This window comes from Thalassophryne amazonica, chromosome 6, assembly GCF_902500255.1.
Source record: "Thalassophryne amazonica chromosome 6, fThaAma1.1, whole genome shotgun sequence".
Lineage (NCBI taxonomy): Eukaryota > Metazoa > Chordata > Actinopteri > Batrachoidiformes > Batrachoididae > Thalassophryne > Thalassophryne amazonica.
In genome coordinates, this window is record NC_047108.1 from 39,025,829 (window position 1) to 39,042,030 (window position 16,202).

General features: G+C 38.9%; 1 protein-coding gene across 1 annotated transcript in view; it reads right to left on the reverse strand.

Annotated features, from left to right (window-relative positions):
- The window catches only part of pip4k2ca (phosphatidylinositol-5-phosphate 4-kinase, type II, gamma a), a 52,845-nt gene extending 38,187 nt beyond the window's left edge, over positions 1–14,658 (reverse strand). Inside the window, exon 1 of the mRNA XM_034172022.1 lies at positions 14,397–14,658. Within this exon, the coding sequence (XP_034027913.1) occupies positions 14,397–14,555 (159 nt within the window). The 5' untranslated portion in view covers positions 14,556–14,658. The remainder of the gene's footprint in view (positions 1–14,396) is intronic.
- Positions 14,659–16,202: the final 1,544 nt, after the last annotated feature.

Genomic DNA, 16,202 nt, shown 5'->3' on the forward strand with positions numbered 1-16,202 from the left:
CACACATATATATATATACACATACATACACAAGGTCTGTGAGAAAAGAATCCGACCTTTTTATTTTATGCAAAAAATATATATGGATTTGATTCATATGTTTTGACGTCAGCCAAGCTTGAACCTTCGTGCGCATGCGTGAGTATTTCCACGCCTGTCAGTTGCATCATTCGCCTGTGGGCAGGCTTTGAATGAGCACTGGTCCACCCCTCTCGTCGTCGTTTCATTGCGAGGAAATGGCGGAATGATTTGGGCTTTTTTTCCCCATCAGAATTTTTTCAGAAACTGTTAGATACAGGCAGATGAGTGTGTGTGTGCTTTAAACTGTAATTTCCACACATACAAATCACACCCCCAACATTAGCAAAATTAAAATACAACCCCAATTCCAATGAAGTTGGGATATTGTGCAATATGGAAATAAAACAGAATACAGTGATTTGCAAATCCTCTTCAACCTAATTTCAACTGAATACACCACAAAGACAAGATATTTAATGTTCAAACTGATTAACTTTATTGTTTTTGTTCAAATATTTGCTCATTTTGAAATGGATGCCTGCAACACCTTTCAAAAAAGTTGGGACAGTGGTATGTTTACCACTGTGTTACATCACCTTTCCTTCTAACAGCACTTAATAAGCATTTGGGAACTGAGGACACTGATTGTTGAAGCTTTGTAGGTGGAATTCTTTCCCATTCTTGCTTGATGTACGACTTCGGTTGTTCAACAGTCCGGGGTCTCCGTTGTCGTATTTTGCGCTTTATTATGTGCCACACATTTTCAATGGGCGACAGGTCTGGACTGCAGGCAGGCCAGTCTTGTACCCGCACTCCTTTACTATGAAGCCATGCTGTTGTAACACGTGCAGAATGTGGCTTGGCATTGTCTTGCTGAAATAAGTGGGGACGTCGCTGAAAACGATGTTGCTTGGATGGCAGCATGTGTTGCTGCAAAACGTGGATGTACCTTACAGCATTGATGGTGCCATCACAGATATGCAAGTTGCCCATGCCATGGGCACTAACACACCCCCATACCAACACAGATGCTGGCTTTTGAACTTTGCGCTGGTAACAATCTGGATGGTCTTTTTCCTCTTTTGTCCGGAGGACACGATATCCATGATTTCCAAAAACAACTTGAAATGTGGACTCATCAGACCAGAGGGATCGAAGCTCACGGGCATTCAATGTTAGTTTTTGGCCTTGCCACTTACATATATAAAGTTTTCCAGATTCTCTGAATCTTGTGATTATACAACCCCTGGCAATAATTATGGAATCACCGGCCTCGGAGGATGTTCATTCAGTTGTTTAATTTTGTAGAAAAAAAGCAGATCACAGACATGACACAAAACTAAAGTCATTTCAAATGGCAACTTTCTGGCTTTAAGAAACACTATAAGAAATCAGGAAAAATAATTGTGGCAGTCAGTAACGGTTACTTTTTTAGACCAAGCAGAGGGAAAAAATATGGACTCACTCAATTCTGAGGAATAAATTATGGAATCACCCTGTAAATTTTCATCCCCAAAACTAACACCTGCATCAAATCAGATCTGCTCGTTAGTCTGCATCTAAAAAGGAGTGATCACACCTTGGAGAGCTGTTGCACCAAGTGGACTGACATGAATCATGGCTCCAACACGAGAGATGTCAATTGAAACAAAGGAGAGGATTATCAAACTCTTAAAAGAGGGTAAATCATCACGCAATGTTGCAAAAGATGTTGGCTGTTCACAGTCAGCTGTGTCTAAACTATGGACCAAATACAAACAACATGGGAAGGTTGTTAAAGGCAAACATACTGGTAGACCAAGGAAGACATCAAAGCGTCAAGACAGAAAACTTAAAGCAATATGTCTCAAAAATCGAAAATGCACAACAAAACAAATGAACGAATGGGAGGAAACTGGAATCAACGTATGTGACCGAACCACCTAAAGGAAATGGGATTGACATACAGAAAAGCTAAACGAAAGCCATCATTAACACCTAAACAGAAAAAACAAGGTTACAATGGGTTAAGGAAAAGCAATCGTGGACTGTGGATGACTGGATGAAAGTCATATTCAGTGATGAATCTCAAATCTGCATTGGGCAAGGTGATGATGCTGGAACTTTTGTTTGGTGCCGTTCCAATGAGATTTATAAAGATGGCTGCCTGAAGAGAACATGTAAGGGTGATTCTTAGACTACGGGCACTTTTGTGTCCCTTGATCATATTTTATGAAAAAACACAAAAGGGGAAATTTCACACTTTTATAGTTATCTTTACAATGAAAGTGTTTTAAGAAATTTGTCCTAGTAGTCTATGATGACTTTTTCACCTTTTTTCAGCATCATTATATGCAAATATTGCCGTTTTGTGCTTGTCCCACACCCAGACTTATGATCTTCAATGATAAAAATTAAGAGTAAACAAACGTTTTTTCTAATGTTTTAAAATATCTCTGAATAAAATATCAGTAAAATAATCAAAACATAACTGGGGTATTCAATGTCATACAACTGTTGTGATTTTTTTAAACGAAATGTAGTTGCCCCACACTATTGCCGTAATTTCCACCACAACAATAATGTCCCTTTAAAAGGTTTGTATGAAAGGTTGTGTGGGTAGTTTCTATGGAGATAAACAGTAACATCAGAGCACATGTATATAGCGCCAAATCACAACAAACAGTTGCCCCAAGGCGCTTTATATTGTAAGGCAATGGTGTGGTGGAAATTAAATTTACTAGGCCAATAGTGCCCGTAGTTAAAGAATCACCCGTAAATTTCCACAGTCATTGATGATATGGGGCTGCATGTCAGGTAAAGGCACTGGGGAGATGGCTGTCATTACATCATCAATAAATAAAGTTTACGTTGATATTTTGGACACTTTTCTTATCCCATCAATTGAAAGGATGTTTGGGGATGATGAAATCATTTTTCAAGATGATAATGCATCTTGCCATAGAGCAAAAACTGTGAAAACATTCCTTGCAAAAAGACACATAGGGTCAATGTCATGGCCTGCAAACAGTCCGGATCTTAATCCAATTGAAAATCTTTGGTGGAAGTTGAAGAAAATGGTCCATGACAAGGCTCCAACCTGCAAAGCTGATCTGGCAACAGCAATCAGAGAAAGTTGGAGCCAGATTGATGAAGAGTACTGTTTGTCACTCATTAAGTCCATGCCTCAGAGACTGCAAGCTGTTATAAAAGCCAGAGGTGGTGCAACAAAATACTAGTGATGTGGTGGAGCGTTCTTTTGTATTTCATGATTCCATAATTTTTTCCTCAGAATTGAGTGATTCCATATTTTTTTCCCTCTGCTTGGTCTAAAAAAGTAACCGTTACTGACTGCCACAATTATTTTTCCTGATTTCTTATAGTGTTTCTTAAAGCCAGAAAGTTGCCATTTGAAATGACTTTAGTTTTGTGTCATGTCTGTGATCTGCTTTTTTTCTACAAAATTAAACAACTGAATGAACATCCTCCGAGGCCGGTGATTCCATAATTTTTGCCTGGGGTTGTATTATGGACTGTAGATGATGGAAGCCCTAAATTCCTTGCAACTGAATATTGAGAAACATTGTTCTTAAACTGTTGGACTATTTTTTCATGCAGTTGTTCACAAAGTGGTGATCCTCACCCCGTCTTTGCTTGTGAATGGCTGAGCCTTTTGGGGATGCACCTTTAATACCCAATCATGACACTCACCTGTTTCCAAACAGGTGATCCTTGAGCATTCATCAACTTTCCCAGTCTTTTTTTGCCCCGTCCCAACATTTTTTTTTAAACGTGTTGCAGGCATCCATTTCAAAATGAGCAAATATTTCCACAAAAACAATAAAGTTTATCAGTTTGAACATTAAACATATTGTCTTTGTGGTGTATTCAATTGAATATAGGTTGAAGAGGATTTGCAAATCATTGTATTCTGTTTTATTTACATTTTACACAACGTCCCAACTTCACTGGAACTGGGGTTTATCATGTAAGGTGAAATGTAACATCAACAAGATAAATAAAACACCCCCCCCCCCAAAAAAAAACAAGTCAAATACACAAGCTTAATTTACAAAAATAATTTACAAAATTAATTGACAAAATAACTTTTCGGCATGTAAAAAGCATTAAAAGTTTTTCCAAACATTCTTATTTACATTATAAATATTTCTTGTTCTTATTTTGTGCAAAATGTCAAGGAAACAAAGAGGATTTGATTCCCATGATGCCTTAGTACAACTAAAAGCCATCTTCATACATCATTCTAAACCACCAAACTAATCATGTAACGAAGTAGCTATACATTTTGACCAAGTGCATTGTCATATTTGCATAAGACACACAAATTTATAAAGTAAATAAATGTGCTTTCCACAGTTCTACCATAAAGTTTTCAAATGCAAATCACTGAATGGGTTTCAGATTCACTCCATCAAGTTAGTAAACGTTGATGAAATGAAGTACACAGATGTCAGATTTAGCTGACATGTCCTTTCTGACTATAAGGGATGCATTACAGCTGTACCTTCTGTCATAACTAAATGTTTCACATTCTAACTGTTCAGAAAAAAATAGCCCAAATGTTTTAAACCATACATGTCCAGAAATAAAGTAATAATTTAAATACAAATCAAGCATATGAAAGAATTTCAAACTTACAATGTTTCCATTGCAAAACAACTGTTGTAAAAACAGTGTAGGGAGGCTAGGGATGTAACCAGGTATCTACATATTACATCTTATAGAGGGTTTTCAATCACATGACCGATTTTCTGCAGGACAGGTGCCGTCTCCGTTCTGGATTACAATGAGGCTGGCGCGTGATAGAAAAATGGAGAGAATGTATGGTTATTACGATGCTTTAAACCCTTGAGATAAAGCTATTTATTGTGATACATGTGTAGCAGTTGGTTCAGTGGATCCGTATTTTATACCAGATAGTGAATTTAGTGATGATGTAACAAACTGGCCGACAGTTTCGCACTGCGATATTGTGAACTTTTTGGTGTATTCCACTTCGCCATTGTACACCATGGAGGAACCTGCCGACCAGGTCAGCCTCGCTGGCCTCCTGCAGAGCATCACAGTGGAGCTCTGAAAGCGGAGGTCGGTTTTGAAGTCCTGAGCAGTTTCTCTCACCGGGCGCTGGAAGGGCAGCTTGCGGATCAGCAGCTCGGTGGATTTCTGGTAGCGGCGGATCTCTCTCAGTGCCACGGTGCCAGGCCACTCTTCCGGGTGGTCTGCTTGGTTCTGGCCATATTAAAGCTTCCTTCAGATCTGCTGAGTCAGGTCTCTGTGTCGCTTAGAAAGCTCGTAACGCATGACTGCTTGATGCATAATAACTGCTGGTAGCCTGTAAAATGAGCGATCTGCCTCATTTTTATCACCTCTGAACAACCAATAACAGCACAAAAGTTGACCACTGTTGAAGCTTCTGCAATTGTTCGCCAAATGCACATAGTGTATCACAGCGGCCACTGCGTCGTAATCCAGGATGGCCACGGGACACAAAATGACATGACTGATACGTCACATGAAAACCCTCTATATAAACAGACATACAAAAGTAAATCAATAAAAATGCTGGTGCTCCATCCAAGAGACCAAAAACAAATAGGCATAAACTCAACTTTAAACAGAAAGAAGAGCAAATCACAAACAAGTTACAGTAGTTCTTCTCCCCCACTTCTCTCTAGGGATGTCCCGATCCAATCACGTGATCAGAAATCGGGCCCGATCACATGGTTTCAGACTTGATCGAAATTGGACGTTGCATCCTGATCAGGAATCCGATATAGATTTTATCCTCATTATTTTGATCAGCGCTATTTCAAGCTCATTATTGCAGATTAATGGCCTTTCATGCGTCGGAAGTGTCGGAGGCGTGAGACGTGTTGCTTTTTAGAGGCGTCAGAAGTGTCGAAGTGTTGCTTAGCTCGGCTTTTGACACAACCCTTCTGATGGGAGCGCACATTGCCGCTTGTCGGCAGGCTGATGCGGTCAAAGTTCAACCCAATCCTTTTATTTATTTTTTTAATTGAACAAAAGAAAAAACATAAGTTCAACTGGACATTCTCGCACACATGTGCGGCTGAAACCGATTCCAGAGAAGAAAAGTGAACAAGTGTAGCGCTGTGAATTTGGGAAAAGATGGAATTGTAACCCGGACAGAGGTGTGGGGAGTTACGCACGCAAAGTTTCTTTCGCAGAACTGCTGTTGGTGTGTTTACGAGCTCAGCCTGATGCCTCAATGGAATGACAAGAGGATGATGGACATTTTCCCACCGAAACGCTTGCTCAGTCATCCTTCCGTGCGCAGCAGGACCCGGTGCTGACCAAGTCCTCAGGACGACGATCTGTCATCTGATTAACAAAAAGAAAAAAAACAAACAAACAAACAAACTGTCCTGTGATCGTTTGTCTGCAAAACGGAGCGAGAGGTGGTGTGCGCACGAGTGACTCATCACATTTAGGAGCGCGTTTTAAAGAGCTTCCGTCTTCATTCACGTTCACTGTGCTGCTCTGAACTTGTTGAACACTGATAAAGCATCAGAGGGGCACACTGAGGACTGTCAGGACGCAAACGTAAGTTGTTTTTTTGTTTTTTGTTTTTTTTTTTTTTACTTTTCAAGTTGACTTTTGAACTTTCGACACTCTGAGCTGTGACATAGCTTCGCGCTGTCCAAAAGGAACGACGCATCGGGCCAAAACATGGAAGACTAGTGGCAGAAACCACTGATCTGTACAAATGGTAAATGGACTGCATTTATAAAGTGCTTTTCCATCTGCATCAGACACTCAAAGCGCTTTACAATTATGCCTCACATTCACCCCGATGTCAGGGTGCTGCCATACAAGTCGCTCACTACACACCGGGAGCAATAGGGGATTAAAGACCTTGCCCAAGGGCCCTTAGTGATTTTCCAGTCAGGGGGGGATTTGAACCACAGATCAGTGCAGAAACCACGTGTCTGAAGAAAAATCGTTGGAAATGTTTTTTGCTGTTGTTTGTTACCTCAAAATTTCTGATTACTGTTTAAAAAAAAGTTTAGAACACTTGTAATTAAAATAGCTAAATCAATAAATGGTTCTTTAGAAACCTTTCATCTATAAATTAAAACCACCTGTTATTTGAGATTAGATAATTTCTTGTTTAACATACGAAACCTTGGACATTTATTTTTAGACAAATAAAATAACATGGGAAATTTGTACATTTTTTAAGTCTGGTAGCTTATTACTTGATTGTTCAAGCTACCTCAAGGAGAAGTGCACTGTTTAAGTGATAATAAAATAAGGTGATTAAAATGAAATTATTATATATTTAGCATTTGTTCATTGTTCATTCAGTTTTTTAAAGTATCGGATCAGGACTTGGTATCGGCAGATACTCAAAATCAGATGACTTGGAATCGGATCGGGGCCAAAAAAAACCTGATCGGGACATCCCTAGTTCTCTCTCCTTATTTTCCCTCCCTTCTGACAGAGTTCTTTTATTTTCTGATGGGAGCTAACAAAAAGAATGGGAAGAATAAATAAATAATATGAACAATTCATTTTGTAGCAAGAACCAAGGGATCCACAGGAAGCATTCCCCAGCTAACACGGAACGTACTTACAACGTTGCTGGGAGGTTACATTTTCGTTGCACAATTAGGAACGTTCTGTCCACCTCCTGGCAACTTCCATCAGGAACGTTTACTTGTTACAGTTTTTGGACGTTTCTTTGGAACGTTGTGTGCACGTTGAGGGGACGTTCTATTAACTACTATATATAATTCACCAGCCTTATCAATCAATATATTGATTGATAAGGCTAGTGAATTGGTACTGTTGTAAATTTAAATAAAGTGATTCCTGTATTTTCTTTCTTAACACTTATATTTTATAATTTACTTAATTTTCTGAAAGTTTTCATTCTCAGGGATCTATACTTTAGTAGGCCTACTATATACACACCACCCCGATGATAGTCTAGTCCGGATCGACCGGTCGATCGCAGGCTGGTTTCCAGTCGATCGCATGAGGGTAGGGGGAAAAAAACAAAACAAACAAAACCTCCCGCGGTTCATTCTATCTGCGCATGCGCAGGGTCAAGAGGCCGCGAGGAGCTACAGTGGAGAGCGACGCGAGCGTACAATGGCGGAGGAAAAAGATCCCAAATTTATCATTTTTATCCAGAGTGGGAGGAAGATTATTTTTTCGTTTATTCAAATGGCAAATCCATCTGCAATGCAAACGTGGCATTACCGAAGAAAGGGAATTTGGAGCGGCATTTTAAGACGATCCACAAGAGCTATGATGCTAGCTTCCTGGCTAAAAGCTGGCTTGCAGCACAACAGGCCGTTTTTCCCCCAGCCAAATACCACCAGCAAGGCTGCAACCACAGCTTCTTATCGTGTCAGCCGTGTTCTGGCAAAAAGAAAGAAATCAAGGATGGTGAAATTGTGAAAGAAGCTTTCATGGAAGCTGCAGATGTGCTCTTTGCTGATTTTAAAAATCAGAAGATCGTGTCTGCAGGATGTGCAGCTCTCAAGACGATGTGAGTTAATGGCGGAGGATATTCATCGGCAACTGAGGAATGATATTGAGGCATGTGAGTGTTTTTCTCTACAATTCGATGAATCCACTGATACTGTGGATGTGGCTCAGCTATGTGTTTTTATTAGAATGGTTTTTGACAACATGAATGTAAAAGAACTGCTGACCATTTTGCCTTTGAAAGGGCACACGAGAGGCACAGATTTTTTTCAGGTTTTTATGGAATTTGTTAATAAGAGCCAGCTGCTCTCTACAAACTCATTTCTATAACCGAGCTGCCAGCTCGATGCCATCTTCATAATGTATTTATACAAACAACCATGTCATCAAATTTCATTGCATGAAAGGCCTACTAACTGATAGAGTAGTTCTGTTGTGTTTACATACGTGTTCCTGCTTTCAGCAGAATTACATTGTAGCTGTTTCATGTAATCTAAACTTGAAGCAACTTTGTAACAGATGGTACACAGGAAAGACTCGACAGACTGGAGTCAAAGGTCGACCGCATACTACAACTACTGGTGAGGAATCAGGCTGCTGAAGAAGCTGACTGCATTGGAGATAATGCCAATGGAGGAGCTGGACGAATTCAGCGAAAGGCTCAAGGACCAGGAGTTTAGGAGGACAGTGGTAAATTATTGTTCCTAACACTTTTGCATAAGTGGTTATTTTCATAAAAGTTGCATATTGTCATTGCACACATACTTCTTTTTACTCTGTCATAGGTGAATCTGCTGAAACAGCTATCTGGATCAACGCCAAACTCCTTTGCCAGGACGATGCTAGGCGAAATTGGGATGTGGCAGTTGTGGGCTGGCATCAGCCTCAAAGGATGGAAAGGGAAGAAAGCCCTGCAGCCTCAGTCTCTAGAGTTTTGAAGAGTAAGTTATCAAGTTGTCTCACTTCATCATTTAACTTTAGTTAGCAATTAAAAAGAATTTTATTGTTTCTCCAGTTAAAAAAGAGGAAAATACAAGACCGTTTTTTTTATTTTGTTTTTGTGACAGAAGCCTTCAGCAACAAGATGGAAATTTTACCAGATGCTATCGATGATGCGTTAACTGAAACACTGCGCCATGCAGCAAAGAGGGTAAGTAGTTAAACTTTTAAACTTTGTAGTTAAACTTTAGGTGACTTGTACTAGTACCATGGCCTAGTCATTACCTTCAATCAAATCCCGGTCCAGTGTTGACTGTTTCAAGAGTGAAGACCGTGACCGGCTCACAGGCCTTTATTGCATGCACCCCAGCTCTTTGGAGCAGTCTCTCTCAATCTGTTCCTTACATTCTGTATTCTCTTTCCGCAAACATCTTAAAACCTATCTGTTTGGGCTTGCCTTCCCTCCATAGTGTAACTGTCACTTGGCTGTGTTGACAACTGGAATTCATTCATTATTGGTTTATTTGACAGGGACAGTACACACACACACATATATATATATATATACACATATATATATATATATATATATATATATATATATATATAGCGCATAATTTAACATAAATATGCCAGATTTAGCATAATGCTAATTTCCATCCGTAGTCTCCAGACATAAAATATAAAACACAGAGCATTTAACAGGCATAAAAACATTGATAATTTACAATATAATACACTGTCATATTTTAATATAACCCAGAGCCATATAAAGGAGGAGTTATCTGTTCCGGTCAAGATGGAGGTTAAAATGCTGTTGTCTCAATATAAAGTGCAAGCCAACGTGCAGGAAAGTACTGAGGTAGAATTCAGTTGCAGGTGTGTACAGGTACAGTCAGTTTTATTATAAGATGCCGAATTAAAGTGCTTTGTCGTGACAGTAAAGTGCTTGATACAGCTGCAGTATCTCTTTAAAGTGCTGGTGTGCATAAGCTTACCTATGTGTTGTGTGCGTGTATATGAAAGTATATTGCTTTCGCATGTCTTTAACTAGTAATGATTACAGGTTTGGTTATCTTCCAGCCATGTTTTAAGCTGTGTCTTGAATAAAGCAAATGTCGTTGGCAGAGTATTCCATGTGCTATTGCCCCTAATAGAGAGTACATTTTGAGCAAAGGCAGTTTTTCAAAATTTGATCTCGCAATCACCCCTAGCGGAGGATCTGGTGTTAATTTCATTGTTACTTTTCCTGTTAATATAGTTCCTCAGAGGGGGTGGGGCCAAACTGTGTAGGGACCTGTACACAGCACAACACATTTGAAATAGCATGAAATTCTCAAAACTTAAAAGTTTATATTTTTCTAAGATTGGACAGTGATAAGAAATCTGTGTTTTGTTTTTTGTCCAATATTTTTATGGCTTTTTTGTACAATTGTTCAACTGGTTTCAGTACAGTGGTTCCTGCAAAGGACCATGGTGTAATGCAATACTCTATATGTGACAAGATCATGCAGTGTAAGTAAGATTTGGCCACATCTATTATAATAAACGGTCTTATCTGTTTAAAATTAGATAGATTGAACTTTACAGTGTTATTTACCTTTTTGATATTTTTTTTTAATGTAAGATTTGGGTCTAATATCACTAAGAGATATTTGAATTGGTTCACAAGCACAGTTCTTCCCCTTCCAAGAAAACATGGGATCTGGCTAGCTTAATTGGTCTTTTGGTGAAAATCATACACACAGTTTTTTTTGGTGTTCAGCAGAAGACAATTTTTATGTAGTCATCTGTGTATTCTACATAGTGCACTTGTGAGGTCTACAGATATTTTGTCACTCTTTCCCTGGGTAAAGATTACTGCGTCATCTGCATACATTTGCATATTTAGTTCAGAGCACACATCGGGGAGATCATTTCTATACAGAGAGAATAACAGAGGGGCTAATATTGAGCCTTGTGGAAGACCAACACAACTGGGGAGATAAGAGGATGTGGCACCATCCACAACATTATTCTCTATTATCTATTCGAAAGATAAGATTGAAACCATTGAATAGTATCCTCTGAAAAATTAAAATATGAATTGTAAAAATTGAAATATTGAATTAAGGATTTTGCTTATTAATACATGGACTGGTTGAGCGCCCTTGAACTTCACTGTGCTGAGGGGACTGGCACTATAGAAGTTATTGCATTATATTTTTATGAACGATTTTCTTTGTTTTTTAGTGAGAACTTTTTTTAGTGAGTTCTTTGTTTTACTGAGAACTTGTGTCTCCCCTCTGTATGGTACGGGGGAGACATGTTGGTTTCGCTTCTGTCGGCGTCGGTGTGCACAATACATTTATCATATAGCTCTTGTAAGCTTTGGATAGTAATGAAGTTATGACCAAAGGCGTGTACACAAGTTGGCGTGTACACAAGTTGACATGTTCAGGGCTGGATCCAGAGTGAAAATCTGACAGATGCATTTTTGCCCAATGATAAAATAAAAATTGTACATGTCTTGTTATTCAATAACCTTCATTCTTTTATTCGTATTTTGTTTTATTTGTGTATCACGTGGCTGTGGAACTTACCTATAATTAAAAAATAATCAAGTTTTTAGAATTTTGCAGAATTTATTTATTTGCTTCAGAAGAAAAGTAGATCTGCAAATTTACAGTGTAGTTTTTAGAATTTTATAGAATTTATTTTTAATATTTACTCGCTCCAGAAGAAAAAAAAATAGATCTACAAATTTACAGTGTAGTTTTTGGAATTTTATAGAATTTATTTCTAATAGTATTTATTCACTCCAGAAGAAAAATATAACTATCAATTTACAGTGTATTTAAAATAAGAAGTAAGTTCTGTGTGTCAACAATGATTTAATTTCTTTGATTATCGGAAAGTGTCCTATGCCACGTGACCGAATGGGTGCCTTCGTTTGGATACAAGTATTTAGTAAATAAAATGTTTTCCGATCTGAAAGTTTGTGTGTGGCATAAATACACTTAAACCAGGCATACTTCCATGATGATTTATGGATAAATTAAATACTTTTACAATCAATGCATGTGGCACGTCTGATATCGTCGGCATCAACAATCAACAGCGACTGAGCGAGTGGGGGGTTTTTTTTTCCAAGTTTCGGCCATCGATCGACCAACAATTTTAGTCGGAAAACCACCAGAAATGTAATTTCAGTCATCATAGAATGCCTTTCAAACCACACTATTGTCTGAAAACTATAAACCAATCACTGTTTCTTGCTGAAATAAGCACCCAATTTTCCTTGCACAAAAACTTTTTTCCTGGATGCCATGATCATCGACTCAACTGGACTGACGCTATGTTTGTTTTGATCCACCTGCACGGTGCATCGTGGGATCAAATCAAAAGTTGTGTTCACCTCGGGGACACGTTTGGCACTATTTGGGATTATTTGAGTTTTTTTTTTTTTTTCCGATGACGAACAATGCGTAAAAAAAAAAATGACCGATGCACAAACCGGTCTGGATCCGGGCCTGATGTTGCTGCTTTAAAGGGTGGGGGGTGGAGACAGCTTCAGTTTTTTGTTTAACGTTGACCTTTCTAGTTCATTTTATACTGAGAACATATCCATGGCTTAATGCTATTGTAACTGTAATAATACTGGATGATGACCCCATTACTAAGCCAGGTCACCTGGCTTAGAACCTGAGAGATTGGAGTGTTATTTTACCTGTTTCTATGACTATATATTATTTTATTATGATGTGTTCATTTATTTATGTAAGGTAAATTATTCTATTGAATTTTTATTGCACTGAAGTCACTGATTGAGAAAAGAAATTTCGTTTTCTTGTGTATACAATTGCAGAGTAAAAATAACAATAAAATCTTTGAACCTTGAACCTTAGACATGGGTCACACAGCACAGATGAGAACTGATCCATTTTATACTGAGAACTTATCCCTGGCTTAATGCAATTGTAATTGTAATAATACTGGAGCGCGGATGAGAACTAATCCATTTACTGAGAACTTGTCCATGGCTTAATGCATTGCTATTGTAATAATACTTCTAAAGTAATAAACTTGCAATTTACAGACTCATGCAGTGTTCACAATGTTTCTTCGTGTTGGGGGACATTGCAACAACGTTGCAGCAATGTTGTGCCACAACCTCCCAAGAACGTTCTAGGTTGGTTGGTTGGCAACGTTCTTGGCAACATCCCAGGAACGTTCTGGAGAGTCTACAAATGAACGTTCCTACAACGTTGTGATGCAACGTTACTGCCACTTTGATGTAACGTTCAGGCAACGTTCCATTGTTAGCTGGGTCTTTACCTGATAAAATGTACTCTCAACAGAAATATAAATTCAAAACAGCTTTTTCCAGAAATTCTTAAATATATCTGCTTCTAGTCTAGCAGAGAAAGTCAACCTTACTTGGATTTTTAATGAATTATTTTTTGTTATTCCCACTGTTGAGGACACTTCTTGATAACAGCAAACTTATGTTTTCGTGAATTCAAGACAGGAAAAACAATGGCACATGGCGCTGTTTTCATTAAATCAAATCTACTTTAAATGAATCATATCCTTGAATAACTATTGCCTATTTGTCAATTTTCACGAATTTTAATCAGATCCATTTTATTCAATTATTATTATTGTTATTATTATTATTATCATCATTACTTTGGGCGAGACTCCGTAGCCGTTAAACGACTACGGAATCAGTTCCTATTATTTTGCTTCCACTGTTTGAGTTCTGGTCTATCACCACATCATTTTTAACAATGTTACAATTTTTGACGACTCAATGTCTGTCGATACACAAGTTCGTCAGTTTTATTTATTTGTAGAAAGCAGTTGTTGGTATTCTGAAAGGTCACAAATTTCGCTGCAACACCACTTCAAAAGAGTAACTTGTGTAGCAACAGCGTGTTTGTTTACCGCACAATTAGTTAGCTGCACAAACAAGGTTAGGTGGACTGACTCACCGAGTGATTCACGCCCCACATAAACACACTCAGCACAGGGTCGCTGGCACGAAACACTTTCACCTTCTGCTGCACAAAATGCTTCTTTTTCGTCTTAGTTTTGGGTGCCAGAATGACCATGGGACTGGAGCTGGCCCCCGAGTTACCGAGGGACGCCATAACAAGTCTTGTCCCCGCCGAGGTGCTAGCTATGCTAAATAAACTAGCAGGCGCGACAGCACGTCAGGCGGACTTCTGCGACCGTCACCACCAAGGCTCGAGCTTCGACGGAACAGAAAAATGACGTTACCTTGTTGGAGTTTTCACAATAAGACGACGTCGATGATTGGATCGTTCCAGAGAGGTTGCCGGAAGTGTTTTATCCGCCATATTGTCTCACCCAAGAGTTTGACTCAAAAGAGTTAATATGCATATGTCGTGGGCAAGAATGAGCGAAGCTTGTCAGCATCTCACCATGTCATTTAGGTCCTTCAGACTTTATTTTGAGTAAATGCTGCAGGGGAGCATTAGCATGGCAAAAACCTTTCAGCTTCTAGGTGGGCTCCGCCGCCCCCCAGACCCCCGCCTTTTTAAGCATTTTTCTTTCATTGGCTCTCACATGCCTGGAAAAGCTCCTTACCATCTAACCATGTCCTTTTGGTCCTTCAGACTTTTTTCAGTAAAATTGTTCTTGGGAGCATGAGCATGACTAAAACCTTTCAGCTAGAGGTGGGTGGATCGATCCTAATATCGATAATATCGATACCAACGCTGGTATTGATATTGAACGATCCTCATGTAAAAAGATTGATACTCAAGCTTTTTTTCCTCTCCCACATGCTGACTGCTGCACACGCAGATTCATCAAAGTCTACTCTCTGTAAGTGCAGCGCTGCAGTGTCACACAACAAGGAGCAGCACACCCTATTGTGGTTTGTCAGCCCTCTACCTCAGGAGATTTTAAGTTGTGTTGAGTGATATTTTTTAAACAAAAATGTTGATTGTGATAATAAAGTATTTTTATTGTCACGTACAATATATGGCAAAATTCTATCCTAGGTCTTTTGGATCCTTTGATCCATGAAGCTTAAATATGAAAAAGTATCGGTATTGATATTGGCGAGACTGGGCCTGTATTTACTTGGTAGCGGATTAATACCAAAATTCCCGGTATCGCCCACCTCTACTTTCAGCTTCTGGGGAGCTCCCCTCCCCCATACTCCCCACGTTTTTAAGCATTTTTCTTATTTTGCTTTTTAGCTGATCCCCCAAGTACAGCCCTCTTAACCCCCTGCCACTTTAAGCATTTTTAAACTGTAGATGTAAATTAATATTCATCGTTTTCAGCTAGTTGACAGTAGGGCTGTACAATATGGCCAAATTATCGTATCTCGATATTGTCATATAAATTGTCATGTAAATGTCACTTATATACATGCTGTCCATATTCTTGAGCTGCTTAGGTGGGTAGGGAGAGTTCCCATGGGATTAAAAAAGCTTTTCAACCAAGACCAGGCACCTAAGTGGCTCTACTCAGTTTTTTTGTTTGTTTGTTTGTTTTAGATATTTAGGTGTACCTTAGTAAACACTAGTACAGTTCCACCTTAGATCTGGAATGTACAATAGAAGATATACCTTACTGAATTTTTATATCAATATGATAAACAATATGACTATGATTTGACACAAAGTGTAGCAACAGCAGAGGTGGAAAACTCCTTGCTTCTACCTGTGCACCTAAAACAGGTGATCTCAATAATGAGCTCATCCACCTGCCTGAAGAGCTGAACTAATTACAATCAGCTGGTTTATTATGACAATGGAACA